The sequence below is a fragment of the Phaenicophaeus curvirostris genome, chromosome 25 (genome assembly GCF_032191515.1).
Source record: "Phaenicophaeus curvirostris isolate KB17595 chromosome 25, BPBGC_Pcur_1.0, whole genome shotgun sequence".
Classification (NCBI taxonomy): domain Eukaryota; kingdom Metazoa; phylum Chordata; class Aves; order Cuculiformes; family Cuculidae; genus Phaenicophaeus; species Phaenicophaeus curvirostris.
Genome location: NC_091416.1, coordinates 6,530,632 through 6,546,629, shown reverse-complemented (window position 1 = coordinate 6,546,629; position 15,998 = coordinate 6,530,632). Strand labels below are relative to the sequence as shown.

Here is a 15,998-nt window from a genome sequence, read left to right as displayed (position 1 = left end):
TGCACAAGCACTTTTTCCCACTAAGCACCAGTCTGAAGTTCTTCCCTATGAGTTTTTCAATTTCTGTGCATCTAGACTCCTTGGTGATACTATTTCTTTGCAGGCACCAAGAAAACTTTTGTGTATGCACAAGAAGAAAGGCCAAAAAAAAATTACCTTCTGTTCTTTTCTGAGCCACAGGAGATTCATCACAAGCTTTTCCTATGCAAAGGCACATTTTGAATCAATGAGAGGCAAGGTACTAATTAAAAAGCCGATGCAGGCATCAGCTGGTGTTCAGCACCATTTTTACATCTCAATGGGTATTTGTTACCAATGCCATATCCTATGTCGATATATTGTTAGACGTAATCAGATCCGAAATCTCATTTGCAAAGCCTGCTGCAGCAGTGAGATCAACACCTTGTCCTCTCCCTTTGGCTGTGGGACTGGAGTTCATTACATTCTCTACATACTCTGAAATCAAAGCAATATTTCAGGGTGCTACAACATGAAATGCAAAGATAAGACCACCACGAGGACTTACACATCCTGGGACTGGACATGACCTTGAATTATAAGCACATCGGAATACAGTGAGCAAGATTCTATTAGAATTTCTTCTCAGTTCACAGCAAGTCCCAACATTTTGTATTTTCAAAGCTCCAGTCATGGAGTCAAACAGTGAAGAAATACTCTCAGCTTTCGCTATAATTAGTAAATCATCTTGCAGAGGAAAGGTGAACAACAGGACCCATCTTGCACTTAAAAACTCATACTGAAGGGCAAATTAAAAAAAAAAAAAAAAAACAACGAAAATCAAAGTGCACCTTAAAAGGTAGAATTTGTAAAGTCAATCTTGTGATGTTTCAGCAACCTGACTGCTGTTTTTAAATGCTTGAGAGGTCAATCATACTACAGATGAAAAGCCACTCTAGTCAATTAGCATTTTTTTAAAATGAGTCTTTTGGTCTTGGAGTCGATGCACACATGCACTTTGATTTTGGTGGGGATTCCTATAAGAAAATCAAGACCAGCTAATTCCACCACTGTAGTCTGAGCAGCAGAGACCAGTGGTAGGATGAGGTACCATCAGGCCATGGAAGAGACGGTTGCTGGAAGAAGCTATAAGAGAGCCTAGAATTAAAGAGATGGAGAAATCCTTTTGGGAATGCTGGTAATTCCATTGCGATGTCTCTAAATTAGGCGTTACACTCCCTGTTCCGGCACAGGACCGTGCATCAGCACCGGATCACACATTAACGTCACTTCTCACACTCATCAGAGGGAAGTGCGTCACGCGAGATCATCGTGTCATGGCCAACCTCAAGCACCGGCCACAGAAACATCACATCGACAGGCAGAAGGAAGGTCAAAACCCTCTGTGTGTGACAACAGGGAGAGGTTTTAACCAAACACGTTTCCAATCCAGTTGCAAACAACGCAAAAAAAACAAGAAAGAAGATACCCACGCTACTTCCATGAGTGAAATTATTTTCCATTCCCTTGAGAGAAAGAACAGGAAAGAAAAGTCATAACATACACAAGTGTGTGCTGCCTTTTTCATTCTATTCTTGTATATACACATGATTTTAATAACACTGGCATCTCCCACAGGTAGCGCACGCTCCCACCACAGCCACAGGACACTTAAATCAGTCCTTCTCTGTCACAAAACTTCATCGCATTCCTCCAGCTCATGTTTGCTCACAAAAAGCAAGTCAGACTTGCCAAGAAAGCTCTTGTGAAGGAAGAAAAATACAAAATGTCATTATTTACCTCATGATATTACAGATACCTTTTCCATTCTCATTTAACGCATGATGGATGCCTTGCTTGTGCTATTTGCCAGTAGAATAAATGTGCTAACCCCACTGTACGTGGATCCCAGGGCTGAACACAACAGGAAACACACAACTGAAAATAAACTGAATTTTCTGTTGTTAATTACCATGATAATTTACAAGGTATGAGAAAAGTCACATAAAAACTCGCGGAAAAATAGTTCACCAATTCAGCTTTAACCGTTTTTCTTTTAGTAATGTTTGTCAGTAATTCAGCATTGCAGCTGGGTCGCGTTAGCATCCAAATATATCAGAGATTTTTAACATCTTTACTACTGATCCAAGGAGCAGAAAACACTAAGAAGGTCTCCCAGAAGGTTCCTGCCCCAAAAACTACCACCATGTGCTGAGTCTGTTGTCCTCCCGGGCACCAAAACTTGCATTTATATAGCACGTTTCAGCAATGTCACACGAGTCACTGAACCGACCTTCACAGAATCCAGAGGAAAAGCACACAGCAAATCACAAAGTGGTACCAAACTCTCCAAGAAGGATCGTAGTCCAGATGGTGCAAAGCATTTTGAAGAGCTGCAAACACTGCTGGAGCGTGGGCTGGAACAGGAGCAGAGTCAATAATCCATGGAACTACCTGTCCACACGAACACTTGCTTCTTTATGGCCCTAGAACTTTTGGAATGCACACAAACTCCATGCTCAGAGTAGCAAGTTTGAGAGACTCACATACAGCCACACAACAGGGCTTCTCTCCACTCTCTCAAGTCACGTCTTCACCGATTCTTCTCCGTCTGCAAGCAAACCGCTCAGGATTCTCCAACACTTTGACAGGACTCAACATCAGGTGCCAGATTTGAGGAGCAGCTGCATTCCAGCTGGCATGGCTACGCGCTCTTCCTTGTACAGCCAAGAAGGATCAAGCAATTCCAGCCCTACTCGTTCTGGTGGCTTTCCTGGCTGTTCACCATGTAAATGTGGTTAAGCACACATTCCACTGTTGGACCAACGGCACGTTGACTCATCTGAAAATAATTTAGGGGATTTATAATTCTCTTTGCTCTGACATTTCATCACCAAAAAAGAAAAGAGGAATAAGGAAAATCATAATCAAGGAACTGAATTCAATATTCCTTGGAGATTTTTATCTTCATCAAGTCTTGTGGCCAAGAATTTCAGATTTTCCCTTTCCATATCATGCTAGCATTCCTGATCTGAGTGCGTAACCGAGTACCTTGTTCTGAAGGGGCTGAAGTTCTCTCCTGAACTTCATGAGCAGCACAGACCAGGATTCACTGCTTGCACACCAAGTGCTCCACCAGCCCTGCAGGTCCTACAGAGCTGGTGAGAGGGACAGCTGGAAGAGCAGCAAAGCACCTTCAGCTTGCCAAGCCCAACGGAGAGAAGAGCGCAATGAATAGAAGCAGTTGCAGCTTTTGCATGTGAATATTGAGATTTATATGTATCCAGAATTCATACTTTAAATGAGCAAAGAGGTAACATCGAGCTTAAAAAGCAATAAAGGGATTTGAAAAGGTCAGCATAATCAGGCCAATACAGAACAGAACATTGTATTCAGGGCTGTCCGCATCTGGAGTTATTTGTGAGCAGCTGTTCCTGACAAGTTCCATGTGTGGTCAAGCTCTTGAAAGGGAGAATATATTCAAAACCAGAGACATTTGCTGCAGAAAAAGTTTTTGTGTGATTCGGGCATCTCCAGTGTTTGTTAACACACATTGAGGCGTGGAGAAAAGAGGGTTTATTCCCACAAGCCTGTGAGCCAGAGGCAGGCAAAGAGAGGAAAGGCGAGGAGGTGATTCCAAGCACTGGGGGACACGCAGCCCGCACCCAGTTGGGAGAAATGGGGAAGAGATTGGTGTGTCTAACACAGCTTGCTGCCCACAGAACTCCCCATGTGGTGCTGGGAGCTGTCACAGCAGTTTTTCCAGGGCATAATTACCTCCCTAGGAAACTCGCTTCCCTCTCCAGAGCATCACAGCAGGGAGGAAGGGGGGTTGTCTTTTCTTCCCAGTGAGCAAGCCCCTGGCTGGCAACCTCACCATCTCTTCTCATTCCTTAAAACCATGTTGCTCCAAGGCTACGGATCGAAGCTTAGCTACTCCATCATCCCAGCAACCAAATCTCCAGCATCTTACGGAAAGAACAGCTCTTGGCTTTGCCAGCGCAGCCCCCGTACGAGAGCAAGAGAGCTCCGACACTTTCACAGCTTCCCATGGGGATTTAAGCATCAGATATGGAAGCGATCAGAGGCTTGTTAATCTCATTATATTGCTCCTGCGAAAAGCTATGAGCAAGCGTGGCAGCATTAAACAAATTAGTTTGCAGAAGAAAAAAAGTCAACACAGCTTTGGTTAACCTTCTGGGCATGAATTTAATGGCTCTCTGCAACCACAAATACTAGGATTTAACAACAACCGCCTTCTGAAATTGATATCTGACATTGGCCTTGTTTCCCTCAATCATTAACAGGGAATGGAGATTTCCAGTCTATGAAAAACTAAGTATTTTCATGTGTGCCCATGAGCAGCTCCCTCAGTAGCAGAAGAAGCTGGGAAAGTCCCCTTTTAATAGGAAGCTGTCAACACCGTGCATCAGATGGAACAAGGCAAAATTAAGACATTATTGCAGTTTCCTCTTCTTGTTTCATTTTTCACAGCCCAGCCTTGTTTCTGTCTAGGAAAGCCCCCCCATCCGGTCTGCTTTTCTTTCAGCCTGCCTTGTGAGGGCAATTTAACTTCAGAAAATGCTTCAGATCTTCTCCTATGCTACAGATATTCCTCTGGACTCACGCTACCAAGAGCTGGTTCCAATGTAGGTTTTGCTTGTGGAAAAGCCTGCTAAAGGCAACCTTTGAGAGCTACGATGGAGTACTGGTGTCATTTTCAGAGGCAAATGTCTAAGTTTCAAACACATGAAGCCAGATCAAAACTCACCCTTATTTCAAGCACATAAGGGGCTTGCTCAGTGTTTGATGCCATACAAAGTTCCAGCCTTACTGTGTACCACTAATGGAAAGCATGAAAATACTGGGTCATAGCCCCTCTTCCCATCACTTTGAATTACGCAGCTTGCTCAGAAACCACGTAAAAATTGTAATAAGTAGTTTAGTGCACTGCTTATTTACTTTTTGACTCCTGAAAGGAGGTGGTAGTGAGGTGGGTGTTGGTCTCTTGTACCAAGTAACAAGTGATGGAATGAGAGGAAATGGTCTCAGGTTGCACCAGAAGAGGTTTAGATTAGATATTGTGAAAGATTTTGTTCCTGAAGACTGGTGAATCCCTGGCAGAGGCTGCTTAGGGTAGTGCTGGAGTCTCCTTCCCTGGAGGTGTTCAAAACACGTGTAGATGTGGCACTTCAGGGCATGGTTTAGCAGGCACAGAGGGGCTGAGCTGGCAGTTGGACTGCATGAGCTTAGAGGTGTTTTCCAATCCTAATGATTCCATGATTCTATGATGTCATGGTATACATTGCTATGGTTGTCACAAGGCACATCTTTATTTAAAGAAATGTTTTCACATGGTCACTGCAGGCACATGTGCTTAAAACTGCTTGATATTTTACATAAATGATTTCTAAAAAAGCAGGGCACGCTTGGTCCACCACACTTACACGGCTGAAACAGAATTCAGCACAGTTACACAGAACCCCCTGCAAAGAGGCAGTGTATGTTTACAAATTAAATTTCTCTAATCAAGCAAGTAAAGCTATTCCATTGAAGCATCAGCAAGAGAAAACGTACAGAGAACAGATGGAAAAGGCTTGCAAATTTGGCATTTATATTAGAGAAAAAAGTTGGTGTAATATCTTGGTGTTTCACTTTTAAAAAGGACAAAGAAATACACAAATGAAGAAATGTGGCCAGAAATTCAAGCATGTTTGCACATTTCAAACACTCCTTAAGGGCTGAAATCTCATCTGCTCTATTCCAACTCTGAGCGCGGTTTGGGGCACCCGTTTATAAACCCTGGGAGAAAAAGCTTGAGAACTCCTTGGCTATCGAACAGGGCTGCGAAGAGCGAAACTGCTGTATGACACAATGAGAAGACAACAACATTGCTGGAGTTCATTAGTGTGTCACATTTGGCTTACAGCACCCAGAAACTCAGACCAAGTGCAGAGTCACAACAAGACAACTGTCCCCTCTCGGAATGGTGAAACCCATCGGGACCGCATGCTGCACAAAATTCATTTCCCAAGTGAAAGCAAACCACGGCCACCGCCTGCGTGTCAGCTCCGTGTCCAACAAAGCCGTCATCTTCTCCCAGCAGAAGCACTGGGATGCTCGTGATCACCCAGCTAAAATTGCCCCCAGCTTGAACTGTCTGGATTAAAAACAAAGAGCTGCGTTAAACTCTTGGCGTGCTATGCAACAAGGGCTTTCTCGTCTTGCACATTATGAGAAGTGTCAGGTTAAAAGCCCTTCCCCAAGTTTGATTAACCAGAAATTTCAGACCTCGGAGGAGCTTCAAAGCGAACCTAGAGGAGTTGTAAATATGTAACCCAACAAGCAGTAATGCACTGTCGGCTTCTGGAGGCTTCACAAGTTTATTCAGCCATGGGACTTGCTGAAAGGGAATGCGAGGCCAGTAGCCTTTATAAATTAAAGTGGAGGCCATGGCAATAACCATACCTGGTGTTCCCAGCCCAAGGAGCTTGGTTCTGGCCAAACAACACCCTGCTGCCAGTTACAACCACCACCTCCCGTAACTGAGCGGTCTTCGCCACCACAGAGCATCAGCAACGTGCACCCACAGCAAACCATGTCCGGGGCTGCATCCAAAGCAGTGGGACCAGCAGGGTGAGGGAGGGGATTCTCCCATCCTACTCGGCTCTGGTGAGACCCCACCTGGAGCCTGGTGTCCAGGTCTGGAGTCCTCAGCACAGAAAGGAGATGGAGCTGTTGGAACAAGGACAGAGGAGGCCAAGGAGATAATCTGAGGGCTGGAGCACCTCCTGTACAAGGCCAGGCTGAGAGAGTTGGGGTTGTTCAGCGTGGAGAAGAGAAGGCTGCAGGGAGACCTCAGAGCAGCTTCCAGTGCTGAAAGGGGCTCCGGGAAAGCTGGGGAGGGGCCCTTGATCAGGGAGTGCAGGGATAGGACGAGGGGGAATGGTTTTCATCTGCAAGAGGGGAGATTGAGATGAGATCATAGAAAGAAATGTTTTGCTGTGAGGATGGGGAGGCCCTGGCCCAGGTTGCCCAGAGCAGTGGTGGCTGCCCCATCCCTGGAGGGGTTCAAGGCCAGGTTGGATGGGGCTTGGAGCCCCTGATCCAGTGGGAGGTGTCCCTGCTTATAGCAGGGGCTGGAACTGTATGGGCTTTAAAGGTCCCTTCCAACCCAAACCACTCTATGATCTCAACCAGACACAAATTGCTGTCAGCTTTAGAGGAGAACAGTAACAGATCTTTTACTCAACTCTGCTATTCTACACAATTTAGGAAGAAAACCAGACTCCATCAGGGGCTGAGGGAGCACCCTCCTGGCTGTCAGAGCCTGGGAAAGCCGGGAGCTGCAGGAGTAGAGGCAGTTCAGCGGTCCCTGGGCAGAGGCAACATCACAGCATGCCAAGTCACCCAGAGCTGGTCATGTGTAACGCAAACCACCAAAGACCAGCCTAGAAAATGCCATCTATCCCAAGTAACACACACCGCTCTGCGCCCTGTGCCTTGATCCAGCTGCCCCTGGAATGCCTGCTCTTGCACAAGTTCAGAGTGTTGCTCCTTTCTGTCCTCCTTGCCCTCCAGCCACGAAGGTCCTGCTCCAGGTCAGGCAGGGATTCTCTTTGTCCTGAAGGAATCACCCACCAGCGCAGCTCAGTCTGTCCAGATTTACTTTTACATGAATAACCAGAAATCCCGCTGGACTCCAAGCATCAGTCAGGTGCACTGGAGTGACAGAGTGAAGTTAAAAATACTTCCATTATCCTGTTAAATGCAAGCCTTGCTTCTAAGAAATGATATGAATTTTCATCGCTACGTTGAAAAGCGAGCACTGAGGGAATGCGAGTGAGAGGTCTCTTCTCCGGAAAGTCAGTCTGAACGTGGTAAGAGCAAGTTCTGTCACACTCTGGGCTGTCTGCACATGCAGCAAGAAAGGGACTGTCACCACCAGAGCCCAAAGGCACTGAATCTGCAGCCTTCCCTCAAATGCAAGACCCACATGGAAGAACATCGCATAGGTTGTACCAAATCATTGCTAACCTTCCTCTGTCTTTAACTCCACGCGCTGACACTGTCAGTTCTTTTTACAAGTGTCATTCAGAGTGAGCTCTGCTCATTCCCAAGGGAATTCACACCAAAAATCCTCCCGCGTTCCCGTTCACAAAACCCACTACAGCGTGTGTGTCTGTACGTGGATGCTACCACACAGCGTACTGAGCCTCTTCTGTCACCAAGGGCGCTGGGGCGTGCAAGGGCTCCAGCATTAGCACACTACACACGTTCCATTTTTAAATGCGGACTCGTTTGTAAGTCAGGGCAACCCAAACCAACTACCCAGCCTTCTCAGAGTCACTGAGAGGCACAAACAACGAGCAGGTATTCATGAGCAGCTTTCCTAAGGCAAAATACTACAAGAAAGGATGAAAACGTAGACAATTCCAATTTTTCTGTGCTCCTGGGAGCTGCTCGCCCTGGTTCCAGCAGTGCCAGCTGAAGCAGGCGGAGTTAGCACACACCACGACTTTGTGGATAATGCATTATTCAGTGAAACAAGAACCCGTCTGCAGCTTCCGGCAGCTAGGTTCAAAAATAACTTTTAGTTTGGTAGAAACAGCCTTGATCTGTGAACCAGGTAGGCGGACAGAGCATGCCCGAGACAGCAAGTTTTAAATTATACCGGTTCCCCCAGCTCCCTCCTTTTTCTCCACCAGTAAATATTATATCAAAGCCCTTTCAGCCCTGGAGTAGAAAATCCCAATTGAACTGCCACGCAATAGGCTTATTTCCTATCAGCCACGACACAAATCCAAGCCTAGGGTGAAAGAGACGATTTGCCATGAAGATAATCGGCGCTGCCTCATTCCGTAAGAATTTTAACTGCACGATAACCTGGCCCTCCAGAACTATCGCTCGCTAACCCAAACCATATCAACAGCGCTTCGTTAGCCATCAGCAAGGAAAGAGAAACACGCACTCAGCACAGAACTGCTGTGACTATTGCTGTTTCCAGCCAGCCAGCACACAGAGCGTGTGCTCTGCTCTGCCACGGACAGGATACATCATAGTTTCGCTTAAAACGATGCAGGTGTCAGTCACGCCACTAAGCACGTTCTCTACCCTGAAAATGCCTCATTCCCCACTGTCGCAGGAAGGACGAGATGCCAAATTATACTGTGCCTGCTTCCTACAGCGTGAGCCACAGAGCGTGAGCCAGCCAGGAGACAATCAGCCTCTCTCCCTTCAACACCACAGCCATGTCCGTGTGCTTAGCAACACCCCCCAATCCAAAGCACACCCCCAATTAAAGCAAGAATTGCATTCGCTCGGTGGAAATGCCACGCTTGCCTTCTTCCACTCAAGCTCCACGTTTCCATTAGGCATCGCCGGCCAGGACCAGCAGCGGAACAGTCGCGTTCCTTGGAGAGAAGTGATCATTTCCATTCATTTCCACACAGAAAGCAGAATGAGAACCACAAAGGAAACAAGCATTGCTGCGTCGCATTTATCGGTGGGTGACTTAATAATAGCGCCGGGTGACTTATCAATAGCACTGACCTTCCGACTCCATCCAGAGGGTTCCCAGCTCCCGGTGCTCCCGCAGCGAAAGCGGCCACACAGATCCTGGGAAAGGCAGCAGCAGCTCCGCTCCCTCCCTCCATGTTGCACACACAGATGGACACGGACACACACACAGAGACATGGACAGCCCCGGACACCCTTCCTCACGCCGGGATGGCCAAACAGAGCATTCACCCCAAAAGGTCTAATGGAAGTGAAAGGCACAGCGAAGCTGCTGCCCTCCCCAGCTCTGATTCAGCTCTCCCCAGGCTGTGGCAGGCATTCCAGCTGTAACCCTTTCCGAGCCGGCAGATGGAGGGAAAGGAATTCCTTTGTGCTGTGCGCCTCCCAGCCTGCCCACGCAGGCAGGATCCACGCAGGGGTGTCCTTACCTGCTCTGGATTCAGCCCTGAATTAAATCTGGCCAGCAGGGAGAGGGAGGGGATTCTGCCCCTCTGTTCCTCTCTTGGGAGACCTCATCTGGAGGATTGTGTCCAGCTCTGGAATCCTCAACATAAGAAGGACACGGAGCTGTTGGAACGGGTCCAGAGGAGGTTACAAGGATGATCCGAGGGCTGGAGCACCTTCCAAACAAGGACAGGCTGAGAGAGTTGGGATTGTTCAGCCTGGAGAAGAGAAGGCTGCGGGGAGACCCTAGAACAACTACCAGGACTGAAAGGGGCTCCAGGAAAGCTGGGGAGGGGCCCTTGATCTGGGAGTGCAGGGATAGGACGAGGGGGAATGGTTTTCATCTGAAAGAGGAGAGATTGAGATGAGATCTCAGGAAGAAATGTTTTGCTGTGAGGGTGAGGAGGCCCTGGCCCAGGCTGCCCAGAGCAGGGGTGGCTGCCCCATCCCTGGAGGGGTTCAAGGCCAGGTTGGATGGGGCTTGGAGCCCCTGATCCCGTGGGAGGTGTCCCTGCCCATGGCAGGGGGTTGGAAGTAGTTGATGTTTTGAGGTCCCTTCCAACCCAAACTATTCTATGACTCTATAATGGCAGTGACAGGTATGGTTCCCCACAGCAGGAGTCTGTTCCCAGCCCTGCCAAGTATAACCTTGGGTATATCACATTCATGTACTCGCTGTTCAGCTTCCCCCTCACTGAGAACAGGATAACATTCATTGGGATCCCAGAGGAGACCTGCAAGGCTTAATTTATTTCTCTGTCCATGCAGCCCAGTTTAAAAGTAGCTGTGCAAAACCAATATCCCTTTCCCAAGGTTATGCACCAAACTGAAAATGAGAAATAAGCACCATTACCCAACATTCACATCCCATTATGAGACTGACCTCCCACTAGACCACTGTGGCAGCAGCCTGGGTGATCAGACATCTGCAGGAGGCAGCAAAGTCCAGCACACACTGAGGAACGCCAGGATGATGGATGGATGGCTTTCCAGCCCAACTTCACCATCAGCTTGTGCGTGACCTTGATCAAGGGGTTTTAATCTCTTTGTGCTGGTACAAAGCATAGAGCTGTTCTCGCCTCTAAAACGGCCCAAGCTTTTTGTGTTGTTATTACTACCACGGTGCGCTGAAGCTCTGGGTCCAACACACAAGCTGCAATTTTAACTCAGGATTCCACATTCTTCCCAGAACTCAACAGATCATCCAGAGGTACCCAGGTTTGCCCACAATTCCCTTCAACTCAGCAGGATCGCTACAAATGTTCTTGGTCATCAGCTGCAAGAGCAGATTTGTTTGGACTCAGTGAGACGCCAACATACAAGATTTCCTTAACAAAAACACTCTTTTGGTTTAAAATTCAATATTAGAGACTAGACTACACAGTCCCAGATTACACAAACCAGTCGGAACAACTCCTTTGTTTTTAGTTTAAGTGGTTGGATCAATAATGTTTGCTAAATGCTGTACAACTGAGTGACAATAACCTTGTTAATTAGACCTAATGCACCAACCAGTTCAGCACTTAGAGGAGAAAGGGAAGATGCAAGCTTGGCAAGGTGTGAGCCAAGTCAAACTGGTTCTACCTGTTCTGTGCCTAGAAAGCCTAATCACTGTTTCTAAATCCCTTTCTCCCAGTGCTAATTCTTCTTTGTTTCACCAAAACAGACATGGGAGTGGGACAAGCTAAAGATAGAACTGAATAGGAAACAACATGCCCGCTTAGAAAAAAACATTCTGACTTTCCACCAGCAGTTGCTGGCCTCCAGGAACTATTACAGCACTCTTCCTTCCCCTCGACCACCCCCACTTGAGGCCGAGAGCAGGGGATCCTGGATGGATTCATCTCAGGTACTGCATCCCTCAGCTTGTGGGTTTGCCTTCTCTGACTCGGATGGGTAAGTTAACCAGAGCCAAAGAACAGGAGCAAACAGAAGCACCCTGCAAGGCGATGAGGACAGAGCAGGAACACGTCTCCGGAGTGGTCCAGGACCCTGGAACACTGACATTAACAAGGACACAAGGGGAGAAAATCTGTGGAAATTCACTACTTGGCTGTACTGCAATGAAATACTCTGCTGCACCCTCAGGTAACCACAGAGAATAACCCACTCCTTAAAGAGTGAAGCTAAACTCCACCTTCATAGCTGCTGGTTCAAGCCATCAGTGTTCAAGCCAAGCTGAAAGGAACAGTAACACACACTGCAAAAGCAAAGCTGTCATCTCATAACTTGATAAAAGCATAAACACTCAACAGCTCCTGTCCACACCGCATCTGTTACAGCTTAAACACTACTATTGTGCTTAACAGCAGAGCAGAAGTAGCCGTGGGGGGAAATTTAGAGAAATGTATTTACTGTACAGTTCCAGAGACTCCTGCCAACAAACTGGAACCAGTTATTAGTGAGAGAAGATGCATTCACTGGAGTAGAGGAGCCACCTCAGCACCCGAGTGTTTGGGGTGCAGCAGGAGTATAACCAGTTGGAGCTTCTCGTGCTTTCTCAACACCGTCACTGCCAGCCGTGAGGACATCATCTCCAGCTCTCCCTTCATCCTGTGCTCCCTGTCATCTTGTACTTGGACTGTAAATTCTCCAGGGCCAGGGATTCTTCTGCTTATTATTTTTTAGTACTGCTTTTATCCCAGATCAGGGCTCCGGAGTCTAGACTCAGGCAATACGAAGTGTTTTATTTCACAGCTAACGAGTACTCACTAGATATTAAGAAACACTGCTGTGCACACCAGTGTCACATTTGAAGAAGGTCTTTAAGACATCACTTAGAAGACTGAGGAGGAGCTTTTTGGTCAGGGAATGTGGGGATAGGATGAGGGGGAAAGCTCTGAATCTGAAAGAGGGGAGATACTTAGATGAGATCTTAGGGAGCCATGTTTTGCTGTGAGGGTGGGGAGGTCCTGGAACAGGTTGCCCAGAGCAGTGGTGGCTGCCCCATCCCTGGAGGGGTTCAAGGCCAGGTTGGATGGGGCTTGGAGCCCCTGATCCAGTGGGAAGTGTCCCTGCCCATGACAGGGGTGGAACTGGATGGTCTTTGAGTTCCCTTCCAACCCAAACCATTCTATGATTCTATGATCTGCCAGTGCTGGAGGACAAAGGAGCAGGAGACGGAAAGCACAAACGCTAGGCAGCACCAGCAAACTCAAACCATTCTATGATCCTAAGACCAGGCTCAAAATTTTGCTGTGGTTTGGTGTAAACTTTGCTGTAAAACTGCTCACGTCCAGCTTTAACTACGCATGAGCTCAATTATTTCTTCTGGAGACAATTTCGACAGCAACGGATAATTTTTCTAACACAGACAGGATCTGGCCTCCATTTTATCTTTATTTAGGTCTGGAATTATCATTATAATAGCAAAAAGAATTACATTTTTGACCCAAATTGTGGTGTGTTTTGTTTTTTTTTTTTTAATTAAGAGAACAGAGTAGAATGATATCACTAACTGCAGGCTCCAATTTGCTGTTAAATTAGCAATGGGTTTGGAAACATTTTATCTCTTAATCCTTGGGGTAACAGTGCACTGCAGAATCAAATTGGAGAACAAATCTCAAGTCTGGAAAGCTACTTCATGACACAGTTGCACTCACTACCAGCTTACTAACTGCCAGGTTGATAGCTCAAAGGAACAATAATTAGATTTACATAGTGATTCAGCTTTCTACTACCTAAATAAACTTTGGGAAACTGCACCAAGAACTCCCCTTTCAGCCAATTCTCTCCTAACAGAAACTGCTGTCAACCACTTAAAGATTATCCAACTTGAATACCGCTTCTCACCTCTGCCCATACATTCTTTCCTCCTTTAACAGTTTCTCTGAGTTTAAATGCTCTTCCAGGCAAAAAGATAAAAATGCTGAGCAAGAGTGGATTTTAAGTTTAACCCCTTTGACTGCTTGAGGTTATTGAGGCAAAGAAAGAGCAAGGATGCTGCAAGACAGCCTTGCTCCCCTGCTTTTAGCACAACTTTTCACTAATTAAAAATGGATTGCAATTAATAATGTATGCATGACAAGCTAATGTAGGACTGCTTTTGATTCTAAGAGCAAATGAATTTAATGGGAAAACATTCCAGCGCTGAGATGTATATATTTTTGAATGAACAACTCGAAGCAACACTGTTCTCATTACAACTACGATTTTAGCTAAAAGGCCTTGCTCAATACGCTCAGGAACCATGAAGCCCAACAGCCAAGCTGGAACCCAGAAACTGAAATATTTAAACGAAAAAAAACCTTGCTACCAGCCCAAGATGAGAAGGATTTCATTGCTAATTGAAGACCTGGGTCACAAATTGCTCTCTGCTGCAGCATATAACAGAACATTTGTTGTCTCCAAGCCCCAGAGCACTGCCGTTCACAGACTGTTCGACCTCGTGTTCGTTTTTATACTGAAAGAACTCGGTGAATCACAACACAAGAAAGAAAACCTAACTGCAATTCCTGCCTTCGCCACCCCTCACCACATCAGAGGCTCCTTGGGATGGTTTGAGTTCCAGGACCGTCCAAAGGGCTGGTTTAAGCCTTGCCTGCCCCACGGAGACAAAATTGATGCTGAACTGGCTGCAGACACCTCCCGATCCCTCTCCAACAGGGAGCCAGCGTTCCTGCACATTCCCTGTACAAGAACTGTGCTCAAGGCTCTGTTTAAAATACAAGGCTCTTGCCACAACGGCACACCTCCACAATTAATCATCTTCAAAGGTCATTTATAAAGCTATGTGTTATTACATCTCCGTGACAGTTATTGCTGTGTCGAATTCCCTGGTACAGTCCCTGTTCTGGTGATGACCAACTAATCTACAGCAGATATACTACTGACTTCTCTACAAATAAACTCAGAGGGTGTCTCTATGTGGTATCAGGGGAAGGAGAAGAGGAAGAACTCCTGACGATATCGGTGAAAAACCAAGCCCTGCAAACATCTCGGGTCAGGACTGCAAGAGGGTGACTGAAGTGCGGAGAGCAGCCTCCTTTCATCCTGCAGAACACCAACCAAGTCTCCTTTTTAAAGGTGTCAGATACAATCTTTGTCACATCACAGGCTCTTAAAGGAATTCTCCTCAGCACAGCTATGGCAGGAGATGTCCAGCAAGCACGTGGAATGGACAGTGTCCTGCCACCTCCCCCCCAGTCTGGGACCAGGCTGAGCCACCAGTGTGGTGTGGTATAATTCTGTGCGGGTGCTATAATTCTGCAAAGGCAACAGCATCCACACAGCACAACGTGGCTTATGACACTTCTGCACAACACTAATGCAGTAAAGACTGATGCATCCACAGCCAAACCCACCCTGAAAACTTCTGAATCCTTTCTTATATGAATTTTCTGGTATAATAACTACAACAGGATGCTTCTACTTCAGCTTGACTAGGATCAGCATGGGAAGAGGAAGCTAAGGAGCAGCTTCCTAGCTCTAAAACCTGCAAGGAACACATGGTGTGCATGTGTAAGTCACAAAACATGAACTCCACTGGTGGGATCCCTGCCAGAAGCAGAACAAATACGTACTCCCTGCGACTTACTGTTAGTGAAACCTCATTCCAAAGCAGAGAGGCAGCAGCTTCACGAAGCAGACACTCAACTAGATGACTAATTTCAGCATTACCACACTGCTTGTCTTCTGTCAAACAGTCTGAGCAAGCTGCCACTCAGTACAAGTTCATGCTTGTACAGAAGCTTCGCAATGCAGTGTCCAAGGTGTGTCCATGCAATCCAGCACAGACATTCCTCAGCACTTGCCCTCTTGGGATGAGCAACAGGGCAGGAGAGGCGGCACGTGATGAAACTTACTCCCTTCAAACATGTCTTGGACACAGAAAAGAGAGAACTCTTGATTAAAAAAGAAACAGCAAGATTTGTTAAATATCTACATGTTCAGAAGTTGGATATGGTTGGATGGGGCTTGGAGCAACCTGATCCAGTGGAAGGTGTCCTTGCCCGTGGCAAGGGGTTGGAATTGGATGGGCTTTAAGGTCCCTTCCAACTCACACCATCACACCTCTCCACGATTCTATGTAGAAATAAATCACCAGCCTCACAGCTGCTCATGCTTTGGACTTGTTT

General features: G+C 46.7%; 1 protein-coding gene across 2 annotated transcripts in view; it reads right to left on the bottom strand.

Annotated features, from left to right (window-relative positions):
• The window catches only part of ARHGAP32 (Rho GTPase activating protein 32), a 197,952-nt gene extending 188,274 nt beyond the window's left edge, over positions 1–9,678 (bottom strand). For both annotated transcript variants that reach the window (XM_069876457.1, XM_069876458.1), the window contains exon 1: positions 9,511–9,678. In XM_069876457.1, coding sequence (XP_069732558.1) covers positions 9,511–9,614 — 104 coding nt within the window. In that variant the 5' untranslated portion in view covers positions 9,615–9,678. The remainder of the gene's footprint in view (positions 1–9,510) is intronic.
• Between the last annotated feature and the right edge of the window lie 6,320 nt (positions 9,679–15,998).